The sequence below is a fragment of the Sinohyriopsis cumingii genome, unplaced genomic scaffold, assembly GCF_028554795.1.
Source record: "Sinohyriopsis cumingii isolate HCF-2022 unplaced genomic scaffold, ASM2855479v2 utg000160l, whole genome shotgun sequence".
Classification (NCBI taxonomy): Eukaryota; Metazoa; Mollusca; class Bivalvia; order Unionida; family Unionidae; genus Sinohyriopsis; species Sinohyriopsis cumingii.
In genome coordinates this window covers 2,334,263-2,351,854 of record NW_028315873.1, presented here as the reverse complement: position 1 = coordinate 2,351,854, position 17,592 = coordinate 2,334,263, and the positions used below count along the sequence as shown (strand labels likewise).

Genomic DNA, 17,592 nt, shown 5'->3' with positions numbered 1-17,592 from the left:
TCTGAAGATATCATGCAATTAAAACTCATCTTACCTCAATGCTGATTCTGAAGAGTAATACAATAATAACCACATGTACAACGTAGAAGTATATTATAACAAACATGAAATGCATTTATTCGCATACTTTGGATCAAAATAATTTCTGCACGTCGATCCCTCTACTATTACTATAATTACTACTAAACTTTACACGGGGATACAACCATATTTATGTCACGATATAATTATAATAAGGTGAATACATTTTAGACATTAAAAATTTAAACACTTGTTAATTCAAAGTATCTGGACAGAGAAAATATTATATTGTCACAAACAACCACATTCCTCCACTACCATGTCGTCGTAATATTCAAGCATCACATTTTTGTTATCATCACTATAAAGTACTTGATATGTGGACAGTTTGCTTGGGCTACAGCAAGGTTTGGGGACCTTATTTGGATCATGCACGTTGAGCAAACTCTGAACAAGGGAGTGGGCTGTAGTATTCACCTCTGGCATGTAATTACAGTCACCCGCACAATAATAGGCATTGTAACCGGCTGGGGCGATAATATGCTTCTGAAATGTATATGAATCAATGTACATTGACAAATATCTATATTCAGGCACATTCACAAATTTAAGATAGAATAATCATTTTAAAATTGAACATATAGTCGAAACCGTATGCATGTATAAATATATCGTTATTCATGCTGGAAGGTGTGTGTGTGTGTCCCGAAAGTACGGAATCAGTAACGTTACATTTGTACAAAAATATTATGCCATGGAGACTTCATAGTTATCATATGACCACAATATACTATTTCGTGGGCTCAAGAAACACTCTCGTGACCAAAACATATTATCTCGTGACCGCGAAATAATATCTGCATTTGGACATTATATGCCATATCTTGGACATTATATGCCATATCTTGGACATTATATGCCATATTATCTTCTTCATTTGACCATGCTATGATTTTTCGTGGTCACCAGATAATATTTTATTTTTCTTTTGGCCTTTCGATAATTGATAGTGCTCAGGAAATAATTAGCTGGCCACTATATTGCATAATGAGGTCACGGGCGTTTGTATTTATATTCCTGGTATTCTTCCATACGATATTCATTATTAAGATTCCTCTAATACAAGTAGTCTGTCAAATTATGTCATATAAAAATTATGTGATATAACAATGATCTGTCTAATGCAATCAGAAGAGTAACAACTAATGTGTTACCAATGTCAAAAGTAATGATTATAGTTCAGTCAAAGATCTCTACAGTCATTTAACATTTGTTTAGAATAAAACTATATATCTTGCTCAAATAGCAATGGTACGATGTCTGGATTAATTAATTAACTAATTAATTTAATTAATTAATTAATTAATTAATTTAATTAATTAATTTAGCCTGCAAAGTTTTTTTTGAAATAATATGCATAATGATTGTCTAATAAATCAAAAGTATTTAAAAGAAATATATAGAACGAAATGTACTGCTATTTGGACACTAGTATCAAGGTGCAAAAAAAAACACTATTGTAATAATCACATTTGTATGTCTGCACATCCTTTTGGAGTCAGAATTCCTTACCTATCATTTAACATACACGCATTCCATCTAGTAGGTAAATTACGTATTGCATGAACATATGCAGTTATAGGTGTCGCATTATTTCCAGTGTTATCCGAGTCATTGCACATTTGCAATCAGTTGTAAATCCTCACTACAGAAGACGCTTGTAAACAACTAACCCAGGTACCATTCTGCATAGTCTGAGGAAACTGTGTTCGAACAGTGGCTCATGAGCATGATCATATACAGTTTTGTCACGTCAACTAATTGTAGGATAAAGTTAGGGTTTTGAAAATGAACGTTTCATTTTCATTTTGAACACTCGTTGTAACCAAGATATCATACTAACCTTTAATTATGTTCTAATGCATTTGGTTTCAGCAGTGTCTTACACCTGCCTTGAATATCTCATTGTTGACACAGTTATGTCACTCGTAAAGTTTAATTAAATTTATGGTAAATAAATAAATATAAGAAAAAATGAATAATAAAAAAGCTAAATCAATTCATGATAAAAAAAAAAAAACAAAAAAAAAAACAAAAAAACAATTGAATTCAACCGTATTTTGAAAAGTGGTAATTTACCATTTCTAGAGCCGTGAAATTTATATACATTGGATGTCTTTGGCATTTCTGACTTCCTTCTTGCTGGCTATTCGTTTCTCTAGCTGCAAATTTAGAAAATCAAATATGGGTGACACATTTTGACGCAAAGAAATAAATAAAAACACCCGTTTTACGATTCTTGTCAGATTTATTTTTTATCATAGAAGAGGTCATTACATGACTCTATCATTTATCACAATTTTATCAAAGATTTTCAAGAATATCAGCCAACAAGAGAGAGAGCTGATTGAGTAGTCACAATTGCTGTACCTATCTATTGTTTGGCTAATGCAGTTGAAAATATTGCAAGCTTGGTGTTAACTGCTTTTCTTAGTTTTGTATTCATAGCGCTTTCTTTAAAATAAATACAATGAACATGCTTTAGGGCACAAACCTATTACTGCGCGCAATTTACCAATGAGTTTGCTTTGTATGAAGTTGGACACCAAATTTGATATTCATCCATGCAAGTGTTAAAATTGGAATCATCTTCTACCACTTTTTAAAGACTGCGAACTGTTTACAATATATTTATTAAATGTATCTATAACTTTAAATTTAAACAACACTTTTGAAATTTAAACAAGATAGGATATATCAGTCTCTGGCAATATGATGTATTATGAGATTGCGAGATTTAGATTGTACCAATCGTAACATACAGTAGATGTGAGATTTTACAATTGCTTAGATTAGAGTGTAACACGACTTTACCATCCTACATTTCAGATATCACTTCAGATATGTCTGTGTCACGTTCAATTCCCAGCAGATTGTGATTTGGTCAAATGTATCAAATCATCCGCTCCGAAAAAAATCTTTTACCTCAGTTCCATTGATCGAAACTTATTTTTCGCAAATATATTCTTTAGTAAAGAAACCGACGCCCATATCCTTTGCATCGAGTGCGTTTGGAAGGAAAGCTGATTAGAGAAATTATTTACCATTAGGTTTGATCTAAGCATTTCTTTACGAAGTGCTGCACCGCACCAAAGACTCTGTAGTATTCGCTATTAATCTCATTCAGTATGTTGTTTGTTTTCTAAGATTAATTGATTTATCAATCGCGTCCACCGAGTGCTGTACATGGTTGAGAAAAAAACCCACTTCCAATAAGCATGACCTTTTTCATATATTGTGATGCAAAAGGTAATTTATTTTATATTCAGTAATTTAATAGTGTGAACTAACATGCCGGTTAACCTGTTCTAAGGAAGCCGTCTTTCAATCATAAATATAGTTTAGTTTCCGCTGAAGGCGATTGCCACTTTTTCTTTCAGAGAAGATATTGGCCTTGTGAACAGATTTGTCATAATACCAAATTATTGTTTTTTTCCAAGCATGGAAAAGAAGTTTTTTTATGCTTAATTGATATTAATCGGAAAGATCTCTATCATATGCGCTATTACAAAAAATGGAACAGATATATTTTCCATGAAACCTGAAGAATATGAACATATTATGAATAAACTGAACTGTATTCTCTCGATTCTCTTTCATAGTATATCCGTGATCTTTTCTTTTCTAATGATGAAATGCTGTGACGTTTTCTGTCTGAGCTTGCGCGCAGCACGATCTCTCTGTCTTGTTTCTTAAGAAAGCAAATCATGAACGGATGTTTGTGTTTAGGACCATCAAATCCTACGATTCCAGACTTGCTGATATCAATCACCTGGCCTGTAAATAATTAAGTACTATATATATATATATATATATATATATATATATATATATATATATATATATATATATATATATATATATATGTATGTATATATTGCTACGTGTTCAGGCTATTCAAACAGCGACTAGAAAAGAATGAACACAACAAGCGCTGTAAAATTTAACAAATAATTCATTTAAAAGAAAAACCAACCCACAAATGAAAAACGTTCTTACTTTTTTACCAATCAAATACAAAAATAATCCAAGAATACAATAAAAATAAGTCATGTTAATACAATTTCGTAATGAAACTGAGTTAGAATACCGATGAAATTCAAAATGGAAGGCGATGACGCATGCTGTGGTCGGCATAGTACGGATGTTTCAACAGTTCTTTGTTGAATCACACAAAATCACATGTTAGATTTTGAATTCTGCGTAAATTTCGAATATTATGTTGTCCAAGAATTAATTTAGAGCACTATTATTTCCAGCGAAAAGAATCAATTTCTTTCAAAATAATTGGCCCAAAACTGGTCACAACATAAAACACTTTAATTTCTCAAGTGTTAATACACCAATAATTATTATTTCTCGAAACATCAGTAATACATCTAAATACAAGGCAAACTATATGACGGAATGTTGGTAAATCCTCTGAAGAAAAAAGAGTTTGAGACAATTGCTGCATGTACTTTGTCACGTACTCCAAGAATGACCTCGATTTGACTTTGTGAATCTTACTCTGAGAATGAATAAAAAAATATAAAGGTTGTTTACTACAGCTCTTACTGGATGTGAATCACGGCCAGAAACTACGTCAGCTTTAGATACAATGTCTATATAAAGTTGTTTATGGCAACAACGAAAAACATCAGTCATAACGGAACTCTAATCAAGTAAATACAGTTGCATAACAATAACATGTAATGGAATAAAAAATGTAAAACAAACAAACAACGAATTAAATTATCTATTTATCTACATTTGAGGAACAATACTAAATACTGAACAAGCAAATTTAACAGTAATGATGTGTGATTAGGTTTCATTATATTTGGAGGCAAGCGATGTTCTGAATGCTGTTTAAGTTTTTGTCTTCATAGTCTTGAAATAGTAGTTTATATACAAATTAGACCAAGTGCCTTCCTAGAGTCATATCTGCAATTGTTAAAGTATTTACTGAAACGTTGTATACGCCATAAGGAAACTTAATACACGTGAGCCAATCTGACCTATTTCCACGTCAGTGACTTGGATGGACAGCCCGAAGTTTTCTTTCCGGTTCACATTCCAATAGTTTGCAGCATCCGTTACTTTTATGCTGAGCCAACCTTCGTAGTCTCCAGGCACCGTCAAATTTGCTTCTGGCTCAAGAATATTGTACCTGTAAGATTCAAATATGTGAACAATTTACAAACTTCCCGGGGAAGAAATATATTTTAGTATTATGCAAAAGTTTGAGGTTTAAATATACATCACGAGTGTTTTAAATGTAATAATAATACGTAAGATGTTTTTGCATTTTAACGACTTATTAACATTGTCTTACGCCAGAAGTATAAAAGCAGCTCATGAGAGAGCAATAAATACAGTGTCGAATACACATTGTGCGTCTGGTTTGATGTCGTTGTTTCCTCTTTTCCAGTGATCTGAAGGTTGCACGTATTGTCAAGAGGCAGATATTAATGCATGTTGACGATCAGTAAGTTGAGACGCTTTCATTAATTTTGCAAGATGTTCGTGTTTTTTTTTTGTCACTCTGCGAGTGTGATACTTGTGTATTTCTCCTGAATCCGGTCGTGAGGGTTCTCGATAATCGTTACTTTAGCTATTGAGCAGTATTGATTGATGTTTACTATAAAGCAGGCAAGAATACGTAATAGACATTTTATGTCACTTGTTTCGGCTGGAATAAACAGTAACACAAGAAAGTTGAAACAACAAGCTTTGAAAAATATACAATAATTTATTTCCCTGGCAAAATTCTTCAAAAATGAAAAACAATGACTATGAACATACTGTTTTATAGAATCAAGTACTAAAATAATCCTAAAATAATCCAAGAATACAATTTTAGTAGTTCTATTAAAAAATATGTTCTACTGATTTCACGTTCGAATCACGACGAATAATCCAAGATGGAAGACAATGATGTATGTTGCAACTATTGAAGTCTACATTTCCTTGTAGAAGCAAATATTATCACTCCAGTTTATTATCGCCGAATAAAGGTTTATAAAACAGTTTCCTTGTTCCATGATGTTACATGAGCACACGTATTTTCCAGACAATAACATAATTAATCATTCTGAATCCAGGTAATTTGAAATAATTTCAAACCAAGTCATTTGAAATAACACCATGCAGCATAACATACAACTAACAGCTTCTATTGGAATTAATTCTCCAAAAGAGAGGCTATATGGTCTTGTAAAACGTAAACAAGGGGTCTGGAAACTTATAGAAAGGAGGTACATGCTATAGGTCACGTACACCCATTGCGTCCCTGACGAAAACCTATCATTTTACTCCAAGAAATAAATTAAATTTGAACATCTTGAGCACAAAGCCCTATCATGACCTCAAAATAACCAATCATTTTAAAATAAATATATGGCTTGTTTACTTGATTGATACAACTTTTGAAACAAGGCCAGGATTTAGATCAAATTTGGTGCTTATAAACTAAGAAGGTCAAGGTCAAAATATTGTCTGAAGAAAAGATCATCTCTATCGAATAAATTTACATTGAATATTATGTACTGAAAAATAAACAAAACTTTAAAACTGACAAACAATAAAATTGAAAAAAATATATATTAAATAAAATATAGATAACTGACTAAACTATCCAGATCACAAATTACTAAACACGTGTACGATATACTATGCCAAAAAATTCACTTTATTAAGAAATTAGGGAGGGGAATACAAGGACGAAGACCCATTGTAGCAATAATTCCCGTCAATTTGGTTCAGTATCAATGATACGTCTGCGAACAAATGACTGATTACTCTCCTATTCCAAAGTCCAAAAACGCTATAAATAGAGAGATATAACAAAATGGAACCGAATATAATGGAAGATAACGTATATTTTGTTATTGAAAGTAAATATCTGGCACTGCATAAATGGCATGCTAAACATATTTAAAACAATGATGGTATAATACTAAAAGCTATTTTCGTTGATTAAAATTTAATACAAAAAGCCATTTACGTCGATGCTAATAGCATACTGTAATACATTTGGAGCATGTGCATCTTGTTATAGCTACCCGTATTAATGAATACTTAGATTTTGTGATTACTTGTCTGATTATTGGAATTCGGTGCAAACATAGATACTCCTTTGCCCGAAATAAGTACCCAGTTACGAGTTGCAAACGTCACGGAGTAGAGTGTTAGTGATTTTCCATGATGTCATGGTTCACTAGTAGTGGATGCAGGTCCAAACCGAATGTGTCGATTGAATAATAAAGTCCCTAATGAAATCTAGTGGTGAATATTGGCAGTTTGACTGCATGAGCAGTATTTACGTAGGAAATCGGTAAATTACACTATGGAATTAATACGAAGGGACTTGGCAGATCTAGTTTATACATCCATGATGGGAAAGGTGATGCATTTCTACTGGCGAAAAGAGCCTGGAGACCATAGTTTGACTGGCCTAAGGTGGCATAGTTAAAATAGATCCTGGTGTTAAGGGTTAGTTGTAAAGTTTATGCGGCGTGAGCTGCTGGCGGTAGGGAAACCTTATGAAGAAAATCCATGCAGATGTACGGTTGATATACATTTTGCAGGATGTGAGATATGTGGTCCTACATTGATGAGAGTAAAATGTGTGTATAGAATGGACAAGTCGGGCTTCCTAATTTACAGCTGAAGTTGTTTGGAAGTCTTTGGAAATTCGGCGTAAACTTATGACTTCTAGCAAGTATTGTACCAGGGTTTGACACCGCTCGGTCAAGTAAAGACCCATGGCTTGTAACATTACTAATAACTACTTGCACCGATACTAAATGAATAATGAACATCTATTTACATAGATGATGTTTGTACTTTATTTACACGAATGAAAATAATATATTAAAATCCTATTCAACTGATGATAACGGTATAGTACAAGAATGTACACACAGATGATAACAGTATAGTAAAAATTATTCACACTGATGATAACAGTAGAAAAACAAACATTCATACAGAAAAAAGCTAGACAATATTTAAACAGAAACTTGCTACATAAATATTCACACAGATAAATGCTATGTAAATATTCACGTAAATATTTATAAATATGAAAACATTATAGTACAAAAGGCAATATTCATATTTATCAATGAAATTTAATTTGAAATACGAACGCATTTTTTGAGCATAACATGGTTACTACACCTGCATATAGCTCTTTAAAAAAACTGGGTTTAGGTGATGTCAAACTGGTCTTAGGAAACTGGAATCTTCAATAATACACCATGATGTATCTTTGCATGTAAATAAGACTTACATAAGGAAGGAACATGTGTATGTATGTATGTATGTATGTATGTATGTCTGTCTGTCTGTCTGTCTGTCTGTCTGTCTGTATGTATGTGTGTATGTATGTATGTATGTATGTTTCATTGACATCTTTTTCCGTCTTGACTTTTTTGACAATAAATCACTATTTTGTCTTAAAGACACGATATCACACTCTTCCTCGTGCTACAAATGGTATAGTATTAACAGGTCTAAATTCTATACTTACTGCCTATCATTCCCTCGTTTTAGTCGGAAGATATCGATGAGAAGGGATTTCGTTTGAAATGTCGGGTTCTCTTTATACAATCTGAACTCTGCCGTACTTATTATGTGACCTGGAGAGACATAGCTGAAGTCGAAGTAGGCCATGCGGTCCGTATCCTGTAGACGGAAGGCTGGTTTAAGGGCTTAAATGGAGAAAGAACATTCACTTTACACTTATTTGAAAAATAAAAGGATACAAAAATGAGATTGAAAGTATTTTATCTGGTCATGTACATTCTGCATTGGGATGTATGGGGTATCCGGAGATGATAGCACTTCTGGCTGTGAACCATTCGTACTCCTGGGTTAGTTCGCCCACCTTTTGGTCCCTACCTGGCACTCAGATCTCATCTTTGACTGATAGAGACTGTGGCATGCGCTGCAACCACATCCCGAAAAACGGTCTCGACTGGCCAGTTATACCAGGTTAAGGGTAGCCTTCATGTATTAAACCCTCGGTGAGTTAGACTTTGTCTACTTAGCATGTGAAGACTTGATTTATCAGCATGCACTGAAGAACCACACGCTGGTCAACGGGAAGAACGGCGATTACCAGCAACGCGATGAAGAGCGCTAAGATCGCGTCGAGACACGTAGGACGACCTCGTCATCTACTGCACTCAAAGCCGGCTTCAGCCGTCTCGTCTTTTCATGCTGCTGGACTAAGATGGTTTTGGACGAGAGAGAGAGAGAGAGAGAGAGAGGTTCCCGAACTGCGCAACTCTTCCTCTCTTTAAAGAAAGTCACTGCGCAAGTTACTCTTGTCATCCACTCATCCCATTTCATCATCCATTAAAGTCCTGTGGCGGTAGGCAAGCAATGTAGCTACAGATTTGGGTACACTTGCAGCCGTAGCCGCAAAAATGCACATAAGACGATCAGGCAGTAGTGCAGTGCGGCAGCTCCTGAGTGGTTGAGCAGAATTCTACAGGAACGCACGGCTCACCTCCTTGGCATGTGAAAAGGGCTAGAAAAGTTGCCGTAAACATTGCTTGTTCTAAAACTCACTAGCCAGCTTTTATCGCGGATGGCGGTGACACTACCTCAGCGATCGAAATACAAAAAAGAAAATGAGGGTTGTTCCTCTCACATTTGGCTCATGGAATGTTATCATCCTACTGGACAGACACTACGCGGAAACACCCCAGAGGAGCCCCCCCCCCCATAGGAAAGGAATTCGACAGATACTATGTGGATATCGCTTCCTTGAGAGAGACCTGCCTTGCAGGAGAAGGCGAACTCTGAAAAGTGCTCTGGATATGCTTTATTTTAAAGCGGCCGAAGGAGTGAATAGCGCCCTGAGGCTGGTGATGGCTTTGCAGTAAAGATTTCGAATTGGCTGGAGCTCCCAATGGCGTAAACGACAGACTCATGTATATGCCACCCTCCCCCTTGTCTGGAAAAATGCACCTTACCATTATCAGCTGCTACGCGCAAACCATGACTGACACGGATGAAGTGAAGGTCAAATTAGATGAGGATCTTCATTCATTCATTACTTATGTTCCAATGGCAGATAAGCTCGTGATTCTTGTGGGATGGAGTGCTAGGAAAGCACTAAAGGGTCACGGTAAGAGCAATACACTCATTTTGCGCCAAGCATGAACTGCTGCTCACCTATACAGTCTACCGCATCCCTACACTCACTGGAATCTGATCGACTACATCATTGTCAGGAAGAAGGACAGACAGAGTGTGTGTGTGATCAAGTCCTTGTGCGGCGCCGACTGCTGGACAGACAACCGCCTAATCACATCAAGAACAACTTCCGCATTCAGACCAAAAACCGCCCACAGGAAAAGAATTCTCATAAACGGCTAAGCATCACCAAGCTGAAATTCTCTAGTACCAAATAGTCTCTCGTTGATACCCTGGAATAACGTCAGAAATTCACCCCTCTGGACAATAGAAATGTAGAGACTGACTGAGCGGCATTCATAAAACAGGTCTTCAGCACAGATTCGGAAATCATCGGACCTTAAAGAAAGAAGCAAAAAGACTTATTATATCCAGTACTACGCACCCAGGCGTGACATGAAGATCTTCTAGAACGCCCTGAAAGAAATGTATGGACCTACATCCTCTGGATCATCCCCCATTCTCAGCACAGCCGGGAACACACTAATTACTGATAAAGAAAGGAGACTTCAGCGATGGGCTGAACACTTTAGTAGCGTCCTGAGTCGTCATTTATCCATCAACGATGAAGCATTCGTTCGTTTCCCACAATTATCCATCACCGAAGCACTGGATGACCCTCAAACCTTGCCCAATACACAGAAAACGATGCATGTGCTTTCCAGTAGCAAAGCCCCCTGGTTCAGTCTAAATCCGAGCCGAAGTCTACAAGTTGGGGGGGCGGGGCAAAGCCCTGATAGAAAGGCTCCACCAACTGAAGTTTTACAGATGTGGAAGCAAGATACGGTCACATAGGAATTCATAGAATATTCCAAAATTCACCCGTATAAGCGTAAAGGGAACCGCCAGGCCTGCAACAACCACATGGGTATACCCTTGCTCTCAATCGCAGGAAAGCTACCCGCCATAATTCTACTGAACCGCCTCACTATCTATCTTCACTAGGGACTTCTGCCAGAAAGCCAGTGTGGATTCTGGAAAGAATCGACAACGTGTTAGCTGCGAGGCAGCTGCAAAATAAATTTCACGATACATTTTCTCCATCTACGTCGACTTAACAAAGACCTTTGATACTGTCAGCAGTTCAGACTTGCGGAAATAATGGTAAAGTGCGGATGCCCTAGAAAATGTATATCCAATTTGCATCATTTCTACGACAGCATGAAGTCACGAGACAAGGACAATAGAAAGACATCTGATCCATTCCCAGTAATCATAAAGCAGGATTGTAATCTGGCACAGAAACTATTCATTCCATTCGTCTCCGCCATTCTAAACAATGCTTTCAGAGACGGAGATGTTGGAGTCGGCATCAGGTGTCGTACATATGGAATATTATTCAACCCCAGGAGGCTACAAGCGAAATCCAAGGTTATTACAGACACAATCAGGAAATTCTTATTTGCTGATCACTGCGCCCTCATTGGCAAATTATCCAGTTACTGTACAAGTTTCGGTCTTACCATCAGTACCAAGGAGACTGAAGTCCTGCATCAGCCGGCCCCTGGAAAGTCTTAGCTTGAGCCCAACATTACCGTCAACATCCAAAACTCAAAGCAGTTAACCGCTTCACTTACCTTGGCAGCACACAGTCTCAGAGCGTCACTATTTACGACGATGTGATTCACATCTTTGCCAGAGCCAACGCAGTTTTCAGCAGACTGTACGCCAACGTCTGGAATAGAAGAGGCATCAGCATCCAAACCAAACTGAAGGTCGACAGGGCAGTTGTGCCCCTAACGCTACCTTAAGCATGTGTAACTTGGACGCTGTACCAAAACCACGCAAGGAAGCTGAACCGCTTTCACGCGACAAGGCTTTGGAAAGTCATCAACATATAGAGGCAGGATAAGGTTCCATACACTAATGTACTCGCATAAGCAGGTCTGCTCAGCACCATCACTACCAAAATGCAGTCCCAACTAGGCTGGGCGGGATATGTTGTACGCATGCCAGGCAACCGGCTGCTTAAAAGCCTCTTCTATGGCGATCTACAGCAAGGACAGCGATTCTACGGAGGTCAGAAGAAACGCTTCGAAGAAAAGCTGAAGGATGCATTGAAAGCGTTCAACATAAAGCATGATTCCTGAGAGCAACAGAAAAGCTCCAAGTTGTGCGAATATAGCAGAACCACAGCTGAAGAGCTGAAGATGAAAGCTAACAAAATAAAAGCGCGTGTAAACAACCCACCCGCTTTTCAACTTTTCGGTATCGGATTCACATTTAGTGCTTAACAACAGCAATAAATCCTAGTAATCGCTTTGAACTAGCATGTAATGTGTGAATTAATATTCAAACGATGTTGCAGGTCAGTCGTAAATCAACATTGTTTGGGGAAGTCAGTTTTAAATCAAAGGGATAAAGGATCACAAACAGCTGCCCGGTTCTAAGCCAAAGTGTTGACCAACCCAATTTCCGATTATAAACACATATTAGATGGCTGTCTTTCTGAACTCTAAGACGTTGATAATGAATTTAGGGGTGCGGGAAAGTATTGTTAAACATTAATGTGTTCACCATATCTTTTGCATACACGTTTTTGTTGGAATTAGAATACCATATTATGTATTGTTTAGAATTCTCTCCAGGATTATATTTTATTTGGAGTTGACCTTGTCCAAATTCAAGTTGATTTTATTTTGTAAAAAAAACCCCAACATAATACAGAGCTAATATTCTCTATGAGTGTTGGTTAAATATGCAGATCTCTATAAATACAGATAGTCATTTGCCATACATAACACAGCTGTACCTGATGTTTACCATGTTTTTCATTATTAGTTTAGTAAGACATTTTGCTTTGTAGATAAATTAGATTTTTTCTAGAAATGAATCTTTGACCCTCGCCGTTTGAGTCTGAATGTTTTATATAAGTTTGTTTACTTGAACAATTACTGATTCGTGCTTTTTACACGTGAGGCAGCCATACTTATTTTTGTGATTAGTATTTCATTTGGGCGGATTTTTTGTTCAATTTATTATTCACCTGAAATAAAACGTTTGAATCTACAATAATCTTCAACTGGAATTTTAATTTGGAATTCAAGTGAATTCAAAAAAGCATATATTGGATTATACTTTTGTGATTCATCAAATGACATACCACATCTTAGGCACATTAGCACATTCATTCGCTTGTTGGAAGTCTAATTCAGATTAAATATGACAAGAAACAATACACATACATACATACATCCATACATCCATACATACATACATACATACATCCATCCATCCATCCATACATACATTCATACATACATACATACGTACATCCATCCATCCATCCATCCATCCATACATACATACATACATACATACATACATACAGGTAATCAGCTGTATAAGTCGGATATGAGTGCCAGTTTAAATAGGTTTCGCAAGCACATAGTCACTGAAACCAGGTATCGGTCATAGGTTATCGCAAATATCATTGTCTGAAATATCTCTCATCTGTTTACACATCCTAGTGATAAAGAAACAACAGAACGATGTCAAATTGAAGGTTTACAGATTAATTCTTTGTCCTATAATCAAATAAAATGTCTTCTTGTAAGTTTCATTCAAAGGGAACTATATATTGTTTATATTGTTTATTTGTCAAACAATCTTTGGAGGTGTACCAGACAGAGCTTTTAACTGCTCAGCTGCCTGAAGGCTATACCACTGACATATGACTTGGTCAAATTGGATTGGAGAAGGCGAAAGTAATTCGCTATTGAAGTATAGTTCAATGATCGGCTTCCCAGTACTATGTTGTTTGTTATTTTTAAATACAGAGCAAATCTAAATGCACATTTGTACTAACGCTCTTTCCAAGTATATAAACGTGAACTCGGTTGATTTGTTATGTTGCGAATATAATACAATCATCATCTGTGAGATGAACATTATGCAGTTATTTCTTCAAAAAGGTCACGTCACACATTACATAATCAAACATTAGGGAGTCAGTGGTAAATCAAAAGAAGAAACTTATTTTCTCCTGAAAGCACCTGATGAGATTCATGCTGGAGTCAAATCAGTTGTTGCATCATTAAACACCCTTGCCTGTAAATATTATTCATTATTATTTAAAGATTATTTCTAAGATCTATGAGTTCATTCAAATATACTCATATTTTATGGCTACTCAAAAGCCATCGTTATTTAGCATTTCAACCGCTAATGTCATGCGTTATTTCTCGTGTTTTATAAATAAACTAAGAAATAGTTTCAAAAGTGTTGGCAAGTTCAGCCCGTCAGAAATAAGATCTCATCGTTTAAAGTGTTTTGATCTTGCCCACACGTGTTTTTCTCTAACATGACGGTAAAGATGTTAAACCATTTTAATAAAACAAAATTATGCCATTTCTATTATTATCCGATGATATCTATACCTTCCATCCGATTTAGATTTTCCAGTCTCCGTTAAAGTCTGTGACAATTTCGGCACCTAGAGTAGTACAAGCTTTCGGACTTTTCATAGTATCCGCTCAAGTGGTAAAGATCGACATTATTCCAATGTAATTAAAGTTTGTAAGAAGGGCTATGAGTTGGTATAAAAGCAACACGACAAACCGTTTGTTGAAATAATCAAGATGTTAGCTATAAATACCGTTCAAATATTCCATTTAGAATTAAAAGTTCCCACCCCACGTCGCCGTAATTAAGTCGCCGAAGTTGTACGTAATTCCATTTGTTCATTGGGAGTGCTCCTAAAAAGTGATGTGATACATTCGACAAATTATGTCATTGACTAATCTAATAAGTACAACATTTGCAAGTGGCGGAATCAATTTATTTCGTAGGGAATGTACATAGGCAGTCCGTCTTCTTTCGTGGATCTGAGAAGATAAGCATTCATTTGATAAAATTAAGAACTGGGTGCATGTTACCATCTGAAGCCCTGAAATACTTTGAGGGGCGAATTTGGGCTTAAGAAAAACTATGCTGTGGTAGATTTCCATATTAAATGGTAAAAATACAACACAGACTTGTAAAACATATTGCACGTCGGTTTTTCTTTGAACGCAAATACTCGTTAATTCTAGCCCAATTATTTGATCAAATATATCATACCAGTTTTCGAGTGAAATCCACTGATGTGGTCGATCATCATCCGATAATTCAGTAAACATGTGAAGAATGGTAGTAGTTTAATGGAGCACAACAACGTTTAAGACCCTTATATTACGAGATTCAGCATTATTCCATTGATTTGTCAAATAAATCATTTTGCACTTAATGGCGGCATTTGGGTTTTAAGTAATGCTTCATGTGAAAATTGGTACACATGACGTAGAATATATGGGATATTGGTTATTCTTGCATTTTGGCCAAAGCCAATGGCGTGATGATAGTATAGCATTGAGTGTATGATAATAGATGTCATGGTATTAATCGACAATTTGAGGTCAACATGGCAATGTAGCTCAATGTTCAATTGGTGGTGATTATATAGGATGGAGTATCTTTTGTTATAGGTAACATTAACCCACCTAGGAGTTTCGACGCGAAACCTATGAGTTGCAGTTCTAAACTTCATTACGTCATATATATATATATATATATATATATATATATATATATATATATATATATATATATATATATATATATATAATTTTTGGAAATGGAAAAATATATCTTTTCGAAATCAAAATTTATTTTAAAAGCCCTGTAAATTAGACCTTTATCTGACGTATTGATTTTCGCTGCCAAGGTTTGCTTGTATTGATCTTTAACTCGTTGTTCAACCGCATTTGTTAATTTTTTGACTGAGAGGAAACTTTGGTTTCTCCATACATAACTTAACCCAACATAATCTAACATAGATTTTACTTAACGTAGCCATTTATTGTCATACGAATTATCACCAAAGTGTTGGTACAAGAGAGACTGCATAAGATAAGATACCGTTTCTTCATAAACACTAACCACATTAGCCCAACAGTTTACTAGGCGACCTTTAATCTTGATAATTAAGGGGAAACGACCAAGTTCGCCGTATACCATATCCAGAGACGTACATGTTTTGACATCAATATTCTCCTGAGGAACCACCCACCCCAAATGTTCTCACTTTATTACGGTTAACGTCCGTCACGTCTACATTAGCATGACTCACGACCTATGTGATTATTTAGATGTATCTCTAACAAACTTTGCCAAAGGAACCTGCGATGTTACTTACCTTCATTTACGAAACTCATGATGAGATCAGCTCCGTTGATTTCGTGTATATCGGGAACATGGCTGTTGTTCAGCACCAAATGAGGTTGATTTGGTTCCAACATTGGTCTGTCATATTCGTCAACGCTTCTTACCTTGTTATAAAGTTCTAACATAAAGTGAGCGGCCGACGTCTCCATGGCGTTGATTTTAATTGGGTTTTGAGTTTGGTGCAGTCCCAGTACTTCTTGCTGCATTTCTTTTCTCGTCTTCTCCGGTATTCGATTGTTAGCGATTTTCTGTTTCAAATCGTGGTCAGGGTTGGTAACAGTGTTTTCAGAACAACCCGCATTGTACATAGTTATCATCAGTGCTACACTTAGGATAAATCTCATTTCATACATTTTGGAGTATATTAAAACAACTAGATTCTACAAATGGTAAAAGTAAATGACGAAACATGCACAAATATTTCTTTCCAATGATGGGTGTAAACTGTGGCGAAGAAACCGCACGAAGGTAGATCTCACACACGCCCGGATAATGACAAACCTAAGTCTGTACTGTAGCTATTATAAGCTGATGGTAAGTGAAATGTCATATGTGAATGACCATTAAATCTATAAATGGAGGTTTATTTTATTTATTAAAACAGTATATTTTGTTTTACATTTAAGCTAAATGCGTCTTTTTAACCGATGCAATATATCCAATAATGTTTATTACATTAATTTAGAGTAAACATATTTTTTAAGCTATTTGATTGCCGGAAATTGTGGACGGATTGTTACAGAAACATTGTCCTATACCTTGCAAAAACGTGTTGAGTAAGTCCAATAGAATATACTCAATAATTGTACAATTTTCAAAATTTTTAAGAGTTCAATATTTCTTTAAGGTTTGGTACCGTATAATTTGTCAGGTATAGAAGTGTTTCAATTTTTGCTTTGCTTTCTGAATAGCTACTTTCACGCAGACAAAGAATAGTGCCCTCTAATACTTTTGCACAAAACTTTTGGACAATTTTTTCATGTCGAGACCAATGTGCCAATCTTCACTTCACTATAGGTAGCCAATGATTACATTTTCGAAATTTTATTATATTTGTCTTATAATATTTTCACGATTTTAACACTGTTCTAATTTTAATTCCGTTTTAACATG

The 17,592-nt window shown here is 35.9% G+C and overlaps 1 protein-coding gene across 1 annotated transcript; it reads right to left on the bottom strand.

Annotated features, from left to right (window-relative positions):
- Nucleotides 1-312: 312 nt before the first annotated feature.
- On the bottom strand, nucleotides 313-16,832 carry LOC149774633 (bone morphogenetic protein 7-like). Its single transcript, XM_089944960.1, has 4 exons — nucleotides 16,451-16,832; nucleotides 8,600-8,780; nucleotides 5,065-5,233; nucleotides 313-567 (listed from the first exon to the last, which is right to left on the bottom strand). The coding sequence occupies exons 1-4, from the start codon at nucleotides 16,830-16,832 to the stop codon at nucleotides 313-315; spliced, it is 987 nt and encodes a 328-aa protein (XP_089801086.1).
- Between the last annotated feature and the right edge of the window lie 760 nt (nucleotides 16,833-17,592).